General features: G+C 36.9%; 1 protein-coding gene across 1 annotated transcript; it reads left to right on the top strand.

Annotated features, from left to right (window-relative positions):
* The first annotated feature begins 1,222 nt into the window (after window positions 1–1,222).
* Window positions 1,223–14,009, top strand: LOC110159589 (actin-binding LIM protein 1-like). The gene is made up of 20 exons (XM_055150524.1): window positions 1,223–1,348; window positions 4,049–4,192; window positions 5,685–5,868; window positions 5,955–6,064; window positions 7,368–7,494; window positions 7,573–7,666; window positions 7,832–7,919; window positions 8,039–8,097; window positions 8,180–8,236; window positions 8,659–8,736; window positions 9,509–9,679; window positions 10,557–10,586; window positions 10,667–10,790; window positions 10,925–11,008; window positions 11,522–11,569; window positions 11,804–11,865; window positions 12,710–12,781; window positions 12,993–13,061; window positions 13,187–13,267; window positions 13,336–14,009. Exons 1-20 carry the CDS (start codon window positions 1,336–1,338, stop codon window positions 13,447–13,449), a joined length of 1,809 nt encoding a protein of 602 aa, XP_055006499.1. The 5' UTR covers window positions 1,223–1,335; the 3' UTR covers window positions 13,450–14,009.
* Window positions 14,010–14,320: the final 311 nt, after the last annotated feature.

Raw genomic sequence — 14,320 nt, 5'->3', positions numbered from 1 at the left:
GAGATGTCAGGTAACCTATACTCACCTGTAAAGGGGCCAGGGATAATATCCAAAATATTGGAAAACTACAGCACTTGTCATAGGAGTAAATGACTCCAAAGTAAAGACAGATAGTAAAGGTGGTTGAGTAACAGTGATCTTCCAAATGCACATCTTATTCATCAACTGATATAGTTTTGTTTTTTTTTCTTTCGTAGCCGATACCAATTCCAGAGCAACCAATGGTCAATAAGATCTGATATTTTGGGGCAGACGTTTAGGGCAGATTTGGATTATTTTCCTCAAATTTTGTATTTACTACAAACTCATGCACAGCCCTTTTTACTAACCAAACCCATAAGAGGGCTGTGTATTGTATATGTATTAGTCTATATCAGTGTATATTAGGGTGTATCAAAATAGTTGTCTGTTATATTGGTCTACCAATACATCGGTCTATCTCTACGTCTTATAACGTTTCTAAAGATATTTTCAACTAGAGCTCATATCTATACATAGCTGTTCCTTGAAAATGCCTGATCTTATTTGATCTCGGAAGCTAAGCTAAGCATTGCTTGGACCTGTTTAGTACTGGGATGGGGGACCACTGGGAATACCAAGTGCAGTGGCTCTAGTGTGCAGACTGCCGTTGTGTTGCCTACATTTCACTCATCGTGCATATAGTATTGCTTGTTTATGTCAGTCTGCCCCAGGGCAGCTCGCCACAAAATATCTTACCACTACCAGGAGTAAAGTGAGTGAATAGTTCAGTCTTAAAAAGCACTGTATACATAGAATGTATTTCTACAAGTGAATCTTCTGTGTTCTACCTGTCTTTGATAGATGCTCCCCTTGGAATCAAATTCAGCCTCTAACTGTTTGTCAAATGTCTCTTTCACTTTGTCCTATCGTTTAATATCTGGAATTATGAATAATCATTTGTCTCTACAATATGCCATTCTGAGTGCTTTAAATATATAGTGCAATAGGCATTACTTTATGTAATTATGACAAAGCTCTCTTATCAACACCAACATTTGTCTCTTCCTATGCACATGCCACTATTTTTTTTTTTTCTTTTTCTTAAATTGTTATTTTAAGATGACAGAAAGTACATGTATAGATGTAGTAAACAACGTACTGTCTTCATTTAGAATTTTGAATGAGCCATTGGTTCATTGGAAAACATGTAAAGGTCATAGTTCAGAGCACATTAAATTCCACTTCTTTTGTCTATCTATGACACACACACATGGAGTGGTACCACCCCCTTTGCCTGAACAGTCCCGTTAGCTCTCCTCTCTTTGACTCAGTGCAGTGGCTCTCCGCAGATGTGTGCGCTCACCTCCTCCAGCTATGAAACAAAAAGGTACTCATATTTATTCCGTCATTTCTATACCATTAATACAACAGTGTCTATGAATTGCCAGTAACTTAGGAGGCTAATGTCTAGACTTTGCTGTCACTGGTTTTGGTTTTGCATCATGTGAGATAAACTTATGTTTATGTTTATGTGTCACCATTGTTGGCAGGCTTTAGAAAATATTACTTAAATTACTTAACAAATGCAATTTTTGTACTGAGATAGCATGCTTTTTGTACTTGAAAGAACATGGCTACTAACAACAATAGCCTTTGTAAATAAATAGGCAGACTATTTTAAAAGTAATTTGAGCAGATTGCTGTCGGCTGGATACTGTGCAGTACATTGCAGTAGAAATATGATATGCTGCAGTATAGGGACAAATAGACAACATTTGACAGACTCCTAAAGCACAGATGCACATTTCTATAGTAACTTTATCTCAGTGTTGTGGGATTAGCTGTACATCTTGTGTTGCTTTATATTTGTTGACTTTCTAAATCAATCTTTAGCTAATACTTAACACTGTATCAACTTAATAGAAGACTTTTTTAATATAAATTATAGTTTCATTTTGTCATCAAGGAACCACTCACCCATTCACACAAACATTCAGACACCAGTATATCCAGACACTGGGGGCGAGGTGGGTTGAGTGTCTTGCCCAAGGGCACAACAACAGCATTTATTTGTGGGAGCGGGAGCTAGAATCTCACTGCCAACCTGTGAGTCATTTGATCTGATACTAAGGAATAATAATACATAGAAATAAAACACTCTTTCTTTAGACAATAGATAGAATGTAATTTTCAACATGAACTCATATTGTATTCAAGAAAGGTTCATTTCTGTCCAGACTTTTTATTATATTCCTGCTCAAATGAGTTTCTAGTTTTGATACTAGTTTTAGCATTGATAAGTAGCTGATTTGTGATACATTTGACAACAGCGTTTAATCCTTGTATATACATTTCAGGTAGCATTATATTATCTGTGGCTAATAAATCAGCCTTTTTTGTTTCCACATGCTTGTTGTCATGGTAACAACTTGTCCACATTCCATAGGAGCCTGACTCAATTTTCGGGGAATTCATTCTTGTAAAGTTCAGTAAAAATAAGTCTGTCTCTCTTTTGTGGCTGGTTGTTGCGTATGTGCTTTGACAGAAAATAAATCTTTTGGTACGTGTGTAGAGAAAGGAGATAAAACTTAGGTGCTTGGTACTGTCTCCCACTGTCCATATCCAAACACAGAGGGGGGACACAGGGGGGCTCTGGACGTGCTACATTCTTTCCTTCTTGTCCTCTGCTAATCACATTCAGACTGTTTCAAGTGGCCTGTGATTAGATTGCAAAGGCATCTGCTGCTTCGTCTGCCTGGAGGATTTTAGTTTAAACTATCTGAAATATTTAAAGGTCCCGTATTTCACAAAATTTACTCCTGTAAGTTTTTAGCTATGTTAAAATGTTGTTATCTCCTAAAAACATATCTGGAGTTGTGCTTTGTTTAATTCACACATGTTTGAGTGATCTTGTATTATTTGTCTGTCTACATCTCCAAAGCGCTGTTCCACCTTGTGATGTCATGTAGTGGTAGTTTTTAAGTTAACAGGTACCTTTTACCTTTAGTACCTTCAGTAGAGTTAGGACAAAAGTTATTGAAATGATTCTAGTGAAGCTGTATGGAGTTTAAAAACACATTGGAGCACTTCCCGCATTACCACATGACATCACAAGGTGGAACAGATTGTTAACTGTTTGAGAGAAGAACTCTACGAAATATGCAAGATTTGTGTGTTAAACTTGAACAATGAAAAACAAAACAATGAAAAAAAACACAACTCCAATTATGTTTGTGAATATGGGCTCTTTAAAGTTCCCACCAAAAAACAAATCCAATATTGATGTAGATTTGTCATGTGATGTGCAGTGAAAAAAAGAACAAAGTATGGCTGTACATTATATTGAGTTATGTAAGACCTGGATGGACAAGCTGGTGTTTTGTCAGCCAACCCAATAAAGGAATAAAGCCTTTGAATTAAATGGCCCTTAAACTGTTTATAATGTGTAATGCCACAAACATTAACACTTAAAGAAGATTAAAATATTATTGCAAATAATATGAATTTGCAATGTTCTAAAACTGAGATTGCGTTGTTGCCTCCATGTAATTTTGTAGTTTTGATGATGAGAATGCACATATGTTTTCAAAGGAGAGATGCTAATAACAACTAATTCCTTCAAATGTTGTTCTGAGTAGAGATGAGTGATATATATTTTAGAAGATATACATGATAATTACAAATGTGTTTTTGAAGATATGCAAAATATTGAATATAAGGTTTATACTAGAAAAAATCAAAAAGAAAATATCACTAATCTGTGATATTTCTTCACAATTGTTTTAGATTTTACACACCAAGGCACACTTGTGTGATACTTGAATTGAATTGAAAATACACAAAGGTCACATTTTGCAAAAATATCATCTGAACATCATTATTGTGGGATCGTACCCCAATGAATATATGTGAACATGTGTCAGTATTACTCTCCTCTAGTGGGTTATTATTATCAAGTGATGATATTAACCATTGCCGGATAGAGTTTAGTGTGTCTTTATTATCCCAAAGGGAGAATTGCGTTTGCAGAAAATATTTTCTGTTCCTTTAGTGGACTCCTTTCCTAATCCATGGTGTGTCTCTGCAGTGATGCACAGTCAGGACGGCTGTAACCTGAACACGCCGATGGAGAAGAAGAACATCGAGTGTCACCGCTGTGGAGAGCCCTGCAAAGGACAGGTGCTGCGTGTCCAGAACAGACACTTCCACATCAAGTGCTTCACATGCAAAGGTCAGTCCAATGTCCTGTATTTACTTTAAAGGAGACAAAATCAACTTATATGAGCTTTTAACCATATTATAAGCTATTTTCTTTAATTATATCCAGATTCTTTAAACTATAATGGACAAAGAATTTCCATTTACACCAACCACCTATGTCCGCTCACAGCTCTGTACTCATGTGCAGTTCTTTGAAAAACTCCTGGTAATATACATAGGATTAATAAATGTTTTGCCATTTTCTAAAATAAAACCACCATAAATTAAATGCTTGCTATAGTGAATGAGACTGTGGAGAGACAGGGCCAGCAGCAGATTATTAGTTTCCTGGTTTTGAACAGAAAGTCAACATATCTTGTTTGCACTTGTCAAAAAAACTGTATTGACTGTAGACAATTATATTAAACATCCTTAGTAACAAAAAAAAGTTGATTTAGTGTTTAGTGTCAATTGAATTACAGATTTGAAGGAAATGTGCAAATAACATTTATTTTAAACATTATGTAACAGTGTGAGTTTTAAAGAGTTTGTTTTTTGCTGCCATCACAAAAGCAAATGTTGTGTACAAGCTCCTGTGCTGAGTAATTGGGAATGACAAGCCTCTCATGTCGTTGTCCTTTCATTTCAACTAAGCAGTGTTTACAGCCCACACGAACAAAAGGGTCTCTGAAAAGCTCCCAGAATGCACCACAATGAAACAAGTCTTTGGACCATACGTTATCATAATTAGATTTTAATGATATAATAATAAAGACTTAACATTTCTGACTGTATACAGAGCATTCTCCTATCTTATAGTTTGTACAAGAGTTGAAGATAATGCGTGAAATGCCATGTGGATTTGTGCAGCTCACAGTGAGCCCAGAATAGAGTGGTGGAGATGTGTCCTTGGCGTCTGGTTGCTGGTGGGATGGGGAGATAGTGACATGAAGGCATAGTCTTCACTGCGTGGATCACATGTCTCACAATGACAGAAACAACACTGCTGCCTTCATGACAGGGGGGTTATGTAAGGCTCCAGCATGGCAACAGTGGGTGCATGGTTAATTTTACCGAACGTGGTAAAAGTAAAAGTAACTTAATAACTTTGTTTTAGAACTTCCAGAGACTATTGTGTCAAGTTTTAGGGTACAGTATCAAAACTCAATACTGATTTGAAAGTGGTCCTGTATTATTATTTTTAGTGGTAAATTACAGTCTATTGTCTGTGGGTTTGGCTTGTTGGTTGGCTGTCTGTGACAAAATTTTGTTCATAGACAGATGTATGTGTAAGGTGAACAGGCCACAAGGTCTCTAAATAAACAGTCCATAGAAAGTGTATCGTTGTGTTTCTGTATGTTTGATGATCTGATAAATGATTAAACTTTTCTTGGATCTTGTCATTTATTTAAAAAAATAGTGAATCCTCCATAGAGTTAAATATGCTTTACCCTCCTTCAAATTCTACAATGTGAACACAACCTATTGCAAATGTACCAGTAAAAATCCCTTTTTTCCTGCAGTGTGCGGCTGTGACCTCTCTCAGTCTGGCTTCTTCCTAAAGAATGGGGACAGCCTGTGTCCTGTGGACTTCCGGCGTCTCCACGGCACCACCTGCACCAACTGTGGGGACTTTGTGGAGGGGGAGGTAGTCACCGTGCTGGGCAAGAGCTACCATCCCGCCTGCTTCGTCTGCACCATTTGCACGTAATAAACATTCAACTATTTTTATACTGTTGAAGTTTCTCCATCTAACTTAACTTTTAAATTTTATTTTATACATTTTTTTGCAGACAGCCCTTCCCTGCCGGAGATTGTGTCACATTCAGTGGAAAAGAGTGTATCTGCCAGAGATGCCTTCGACCTATGTCTCCTCCAAATAACAAGCCCAAACTCCCCAATAGTAGGTGTACCCTTACATCAGCACTTCCTTACTATTCAGGTATTTTTTTAGCAGGACTCATTGCATCAGCCACCCACAGTATCACTTGTCCCAGTAGATGCTCAGGAACTGCATATTATGTGGGCATTGTTCTAATAGGGATAGGGTCACAATATTATCTTATTTTTTGATTGTTGAATATTGACTAAACAAAAGTAAAATCTGTAAGTATGTGACCAGCATTATGGAGTATTCGTATTATTTGTAGATCATTATTGAGGACTTTATTCTCCATTCAGAAGGTATAATATATTTGTTTTAAAAATATGAATTGCTAGTATGCCAACGTTGCTGCATTTTATCACTCGAAAATCCATGAATAGTTTTGAATGATGAAATTACTAAGTAGTATAGTCTTGGTGGTTTTCAGAATCTTGAATGTGATGAAGTCATACTCTCAGATGGAGGCAAGAGCCAAATCTGTGTTCTAACAATATTAATTTTTGTTGCTCTCCCTCCGTTTTCAGTGCTTTTAGCCTACAGAATGTAGGCTAATTTGTCTCTGCCTTGCACTGTTTCTTCCCAACTCTGACTCAACAGATCCTACGGTTGCCCTCGAGGTCACAAAGTCATTGCTGTTTGAGAGAATGAACTTCAGTCTGACCCTAAGAGCCTGACATCGATAGTGACAGGCTGTAAACAGGATTATTAAGGATCCAGACGCAGCAGATTAAGATTAGCTCTCTGTTCAGAAATGGACCTCTGTAGAAAAGGTCCACTGGTGGAGAGTAACCCACATTGTAGAAATATTATGTACATTTTCTAAAGATATTTACTTTAAAGTTTAGAGTTCATTTGTATTTTCCCTACCACAGTCTGGTCAAATTATGAAATTGTCAAATAAATTGTGATTGCAGTAGGTAGTTCCACTGGTACCTACTTGGATCTATGAAAATTTCATTGCTTTACCCAGAATCTTCCATATTATAGCATTAAATGATATATTGTATTTGTTTTTTTGATTATAGGTGTTACTATTATTATAAAAACATGAATTCTTACTGTGCTACATTTAATGCCATACTGTACATTCATTCAGGTAAAGCAATGTCATCTCCATGGAGACAAGTGGGTAGCAGAAAAGTTATATTGCACTTTAAACACATACAAAGTTATTAGTACTGACGGAAATGAAACACAAAATGATGACAGTTTTCCAAGAGATGTTGTCAGTCTTTATATTTTAATTATTACATGCAGAGTAGAGCTTAAGATCAACATATTCACTGAGTAATAATAATTGCAATGTATTGTGTGTTGTCAGACTGCACTGGCTGTGGCAGAGACATAAAGAATGGCCAAGCGCTGGTGGCTTTAGGAAGACATTGGCACCTGGGCTGTTTTAAGTGTAAAGCTTGTAGCCAGGTCTTGAGCGGGGAATACATCAGCAAGTATGTACTATACTGATATAATTTACACCATAAGAAATATTTGAGAATTTTAAATATATGTATGTATTATTTTTTCAGGGATGGTGTTCCATATTGTGAGAAAGACTACCAGCTTCAGTATGGAGTCCAGTGTGAAGCATGTCAGAAATTCATCACGGGTAAAGTCCTTGAGGTACGTAGAAACACCAAACTCTAAAATGAGAATATTATGCTATGTTCATGACTATGTTGTTGATGCTTATTTCAAGTTTTAAGGTCACACAAAATATCTTTAGTGTGGAGTCAGTGTTACATAAACACTGTACAATGCCACGTTTCGGTTCGTTATCTCTTGCAGGCAGGAGACAAGCACTACCACCCCAGCTGTGCCAGGTGCTGTCGGTGTAACAAAATGTTCGCAGAAGGAGACGAAATGTATCTACAAGGTAAAAAAAGCTAGAAGATATTGTATGTGCTTAAAGAGCCATAAGACAAACCATTCTTTATGTGCTGGTACAGCTCTGTACTATAAGGCAGTTGAAGTTAACTGCCCTCATCTCCACAGGGTCATCTATTTGGCATCCAGATTGCAGACGGGGCAGCAGAAGTGAAGACAGTTCTATGGTGAGAATTTATTTCTCAATTATAAGAAAGACACAGTGCAGCAGCAAAGGAAAGTCCACTGTTGTGTTTGTGCCGTCTACAGCCCAGCAGCTCCAGAACACCCTGTCTCCATTATTTCTTCTCCCCACATCATCTTAAGGTTATTATTTTTGCGTCAGAGTGGCTTTTGTAGTGTGGGCTTAAGCAGCCTGTAATCTCAGATTAACCACAAACTTGCAAGTTTCACATGCAAGGTCTGGTGTGCCATTTTAAGGTCAAACTGAATTAGCCAAAGCAAGACTAAATATGGCTTTGGCTTTTGGTTGGGAGAATAACTGCACGCTTGTTCATGAGCATTCTACATTATAAAAGCTGATTACACGAGTTCTTTTGCAATGGTTTGGTGTGTTCCTTTTCTCACTTCCTTGTTAGTCACACAGTCTTGTGTATAGATCTACTTGAAAGTTTGTGTAGTGCACATTTACTTTTACACTTTTACTGATAAAGGATTTTTTTTGCAGAGGTCAACATGAAGAGAGTTTTCTAACCTGACAGTGAAAGTGTTTCTCTTCCTTATTCCAGCCCACACAGTCTTCCTCAGAGAGCTCCTGCTCCAGACCAGGCTCATGCACCCCTGGGAGCCCTGGGCGCTCCCTCTGTGTAAGTCCTCATCACATGGCCTTCTGCCTTCCCATGGCACCACTTTCACCAATCACTTCTGTCCTTTATTTACACAGGGCAGTCGCAGCGACAAAATCTCTATTTTGACTGATATTTCCTATTTACATTAAAAAAGTAACCAGAAGACCAAAAAGTGACCTTGACTGTTCGGAACTAGATCATTTGTGGTTGAAATATTCATATTCAGCCTTATCTTGAATATGAATGTATCCCTCAATTTGGATTTCAGATTGATTCTGGTCAAAGACAATGCTCAGTTGTCATTTACCTGTTTTCACCTTTTGATGTTTGCTGTGGAATGCACTTTATTCCCTGTAAAGGAGAATAGACACTGGCCAGTAATGTTCATAGGGCTGTTCTTAAATAGAAACTAATGATATTTGGATAGCCTGTGATATATCCTGTGAATTTTATCAAGTGGCAGATTATAATGTGTCCTTGTACATTTTGTTTCTTGTAATATAGATCATTTTCTTAACTTTTCCCCATGTAATTTCTATTCCTATAGTTTAAGTGGCCATGCTATAGGTCACACAATATAACATTACAACCTAATTACTCTGCATTACTTGATTTGTATAGTGCCAACCTTAGGTCAGTGTGGTGTTATGGGATTAAAGTTTCATTCCTCCCAGAACTTATGTAATATACACTACACCTGACCTTATGTGTCTGTGTTTCCTCTCCTCCATTCTCCCTCCTTCCCTCTTTCCTTCCCTCTCCTTCGCTTTCTATCCTTTGCTGGTCCTAGGCAAAAGTAGATAATGAGATCATTGATTACCGAGACTTAGCAGCAATTCCCAGAGTCAAGGCTATATATGATATAGAGCATCCTGATATGATTTCGTATAAGTGTTCGAACAACAACTCCTCTGGTTTGGACAACAAAGGCAGCGGACAACACAGTGTCAGCCCTGCCGAGGTAACTGCATCCACTACTGCACTACTGATGTGCACTGACTGTTGTGTAGACTTGGTTTGATTCTCACACAAACTAAGTCCTGTTTCATTGTTCTGGTCTAATGTCTCTAATGGCACTTTTCACCGTCACATATGCACTGGTGTAGAATTGTTTTATAATATTAAAGCCACAGTAGGCAAAGTTTAAACCTTTTTCATGGCTGTTGGTTCATTCGTTCATATGACATCACAGCATTTTGGAATCCCTATTGTTTTTAATTGAGCAGAAGGACAAGTCTAAATTCTGTGGTGGAATGTACTTTTTCCTCTGTGATTACCCGGCCTATCCACATGAAGCAAAGACTCACACGAAGTTCAGCATCTTCTCTATCAGCATAACTGACCAAAAGTGGATATATTTTCTCACAATAGCTTCAGTATGTGTGTGTTGTCAGCTGAAAGAATTTTAGACATGACATTAATATAGCAACAAATAATGAGGTTAGACATTGTATGTAGTTTGGATATTTCTTTCAAAATCATTGAATATTTCAGAGTTGCACATGCCCCTGCCCTCTCTCTGAAATTATTAAATCATTGAATCTAGAACATGAACGCAACCTATTGCATTTCCTAGAGTAGTATGAGTTAATCTTTTGGCGAATTATTTTTGTATTATGTGATTGCAGACAAATCCACAGATGGCTTGTTTGAGCCTCAGAACTATTAAAAAAATTATATTATGTAAAATACGCTGGAAAAAAATGTAGTTTAATTGTTCAAATGATTTTGCCTACCTAAGCTCTAATATTTTATTAACTAGATGAGCCACTTTGAAATAAAACAAATTCTAATATTATTCCACAGTATAATTGTTCTTTTCCATCTTCATGTTTCAGTCTCCTGCCAATATGTCAGTAAGCACAGAGGTATGTACAATTATTATTATGTCATACATATTGTAGTGTATATAATGACTTCATTGTAACTCTTGCTATTGTCTTTGTAGGATAGTTATGAATTAAGGAGGCATATACCGAGATCATCAACACAGCATGCTTTTGGAGCTTACGCCGCTTACAAACGTCATAGTTACACACCATCCAGGTCTCCTCAGCACTTCCACAGACCAGGTAAGAATAAAACAGTCAGATAGTATAGCTAAGCCAGACCCATAGACTTTGATGTAGCTGTTCTTAAATGTCCTTTTCTCCTTCATTATCACTGCTCCTCTTCCTCCTCACCCGCTCCTCAATAACATCTATAGGCTTGACAGTTTTCTCCTCTTTGCACTCTGGACACAATGGTCCCACTTCCCCTTTAAGTCACAGCCCTGTATCTCCTAAGAAAGGTAAGACCCCAGCCCACCTTTTCAAATGCCTCTGTAGCTTTTAATGTCCTGTTCTAGGTGTCTAGAGCCTATTAGGAGAATTGCTCAAGCATGATACACTGCTTCACTGGCTCAGATAAAGTACATAAAGCTTCATTGTAGTGGGTGATAGAGTGGAGTAGCTTGGTTCAACTGTGCCATCTAGTGGTATTACATTCTATAGACTTAAATGTACATATGTTTTTTGGGAAATAGGAGTAATGGGGAAAAAAATTGAATTAAATTTAATTTAAAGGTGCTCAGTGTAACTTTTCTGATGAAGGGCACTACATCTGCTTCTCTCCATGCAGATGGCATTTTGTTGCTTTGAAGGTTTCATGGGGTGGCATTAAACATTATCTATGTTATGTCTTATTCATGGAGATAAGCAGATTATTCTACTAGGACAAGTTACAATTCAGACCTATGGAGACTGTGTTGTGTTTTTTTTTGTTTTTTTTTACTTGATAACTGACCATTTTTCTTCATCCACAGACTATGCCTACAACATGTACTCAAGACCTCCAATATACAAGCAACATGGTAGTGTACTTTTTGTGTTATCTTTTTGAGTTATCATTTATCAATATGGATGTTTATGTATTCATTCCCAGTATACCTGGTCGCATAGTAGTCATAAATAGCACAGTACTGAGAAGCTGTAAGCAGAGGGAATGCCAAAGGGTTATATTTAGTAAACCCTGTCTATTCTTAGGGATGAGTTGTACAGCTAAATATCACTTTGTGAGCTAATCTGCGCATTTCTTTATGCCACAGATTTGAACTTGACGAACCAGACCTGCTCTCTACCAGGGTATGCACGCAACAGCCTCACTCCGGTAAGAGCTACATCACTTACAGGGCCATTAAACATCAAATTATAATTAGATCAGATTTTTAGGGTGTGTTTACATGGACAAAATAAATTGTATCACCAAAAACACATGCATCAGTTAATCGACAAATCTTTACAGTTATTTCTGTATTTGGCAGACAAAGTGCAATGAATTTTAAAATAACTCTTTCAAATCTTTGTCTTTGCCACATTAATTTGCCCTTTTGTTATAAATTTCCTTATCAAACCTAACTATGTGTGAACAGTCATAAAGAGACCTGTCACATTTAGAGCAGAAAGAAGACCAAGCTGCAGGACTACACTTGCAAAGATGTTTAATTAAAACAAAAATCTGAAGAACAAACAAACCCAAAAATCCAAACAGACGTGACATTGATAATGACAAATTAACCAACAAAGGGCAGAGGAGAACACAGGGTATATATGTACGTAAAGATGAAGATACAGGTGAGACACTTTAGGGTAGGGCAAACAGTCAATATGAAAACAGGAAGTAAAACTGAAAGCACACAGCTAGAGAAATTACAAATAACTCAGTGAAAATTAACACCATAACAAAAATCTGATTACTCACACTAGATGTACCTGTTCACGTGACATTTCAATAATCTGACAACTCGAAGAATCAGTTTTATGGTGTGTGTATAAACATAACCTTTGATTTGGTACATCATAATTTTACAGTGCTGTATATGGGTATAGCACAGTAAATGACTAAATATTAAAGCAATATTATTTTTACTACAAAGCAGTAGTAGTTGTAATAAAACTATGTAATAGTTTGTCTAATTCTAAAATGTAATCTTTTTTCTTCTTTTTCAAATTAGCTGCAAATGTCAGCCGATTACACACAGTACAATGGCATCATGAACAGAGGTAATGCCCATTCATTGTTAATGGTAAATAAAAAAATCTTATCTGTTGTTATTTTTCTTATTATTTATCCAAATTATATATATTTTTTTCTCTGTCAGATTATAAGGTAAGAGGCCACAATGTCAATAATGATCATATGCATCATCTTGCCACGACCATTTAACCCTCCAGTTCATTTGACTAACTATTATGGCTTGTGAAATTGACAACTCATCTTCCATTGCATGACTGTAGCTCATCTATGGCACTCAGCTTGCACGGATGGGCAGAGGCATGTCTTTGCCTAATTTAATGGAGCCAAAAGCAAGTATTTTTTTTCCTTTTTTGTTCTTTTGTGCAGTCCTTTTGCCAGTGTTATGCTTGGACAGTTTGCACAATGATTTCACAATAATTGACCATGACTTCATCTAATACTGTTTTTCCCCCAGATTTATCCATATGAAATACTCACAGTTACCAATAGGGGGCGAGTGAAACTTCCCAGGGATGTAGACAGGACTAGCCTTGAGGTATACTATGATGTCTGCAAAAACATATATGCACTTAAATAATATTGCTATATATTTTTTTTTTTCAGCGGCATCTGTCACCTGATACATTCTTTGAACTTTTTGGCATGGAACTCCACGAATTTGACCGGCTTCCTCTTTGGAAACGGAATGAAATGAAGAAAAAAGTGGATCTTTTCTGAATGCTGCCTTCCTTACATATGCAATATATATATACTATGATATCTTGAAAATGTCACCAACCACCACATTTATTCGTGTGTGTTTTCCACTTTATTGCTGACCTTATTGTAGGCCTATCACATTGTATGTACCTCAAAGCACAAACGAACACAAGAAACTTATAGAATAACTTTGGCATTGCACTTTGTTCATTTTTCACAATTCTGCACAAAGCAACTTTTCTTTTTAAATGTGTATTCCAGTGGCAAAGCAAACATAATCCAACATTGTTATATTTTCCAGAATAGTAAAAAGATATTTACTATTATTATATTTTTGTAATGTAGCCAGTGTTCTCTCATTTGGGCTTGGGCTACCAGAATTAGGATAAGGAGAACATAAACATTTTTATACATGTGTTATGTTAGGTAAGACCATACAGTTCACTACCCTGCAAAATGGTGTTTTACCCAATAAGGACAGCCTCCTAAATCCAAAACCACTACCTGTATAAAAAACAGTTGCACTTTTTTGCCATGTTGAATTTGAATGATGAAATAAACCTGCAGTATGACTTCAATGTTTTTTACATTTCCAGGAATCTCAATGTCTTATCTGTTCCTTACGACTGCTATTCATGGTGAGGGGTTAAGGCTGCTCTATTTCGATGTCACCTCCCCATCACTGTAAAGATAACACAACCAGGAGTGTCCTCTTAACAACAAAGTGTTCCTCTTGCAGTGAACTTACTACAATTATTACAGGAATGAAAACATGAAATCATCCAGGAGGTTAACTGTTTACTTTACTGTCACCTGTAATTAACACATAAAACTACCTTGTGTGCCAAAAATGCTAATTGCACAACTACAAGGATGTAGATTATAAAAG

This window comes from Boleophthalmus pectinirostris, unplaced genomic scaffold, assembly GCF_026225935.1.
Source record: "Boleophthalmus pectinirostris isolate CB_2022bp ecotype Guang Dong unplaced genomic scaffold, ASM2622593v1 HiC_scaffold_14, whole genome shotgun sequence".
Classification (NCBI taxonomy): domain Eukaryota; kingdom Metazoa; phylum Chordata; class Actinopteri; order Gobiiformes; family Gobiidae; genus Boleophthalmus; species Boleophthalmus pectinirostris.
This window is presented reverse-complemented; position numbering and strand designations above follow the sequence as displayed.

Coding starts and splice junctions, on each gene's coding strand:
- LOC110159589 (XM_055150524.1), top strand. Junction 7,667..7,831: donor TCACGGGTAAAGTCCTTGAG/GTACGTAGAAAC, acceptor TATCTCTTGCAG/GCAGGAGACAAGCACTACCA. Junction 13,268..13,335: donor TAGACAGGACTAGCCTTGAG/GTATACTATGAT, acceptor TTTTTTTTTCAG/CGGCATCTGTCACCTGATAC.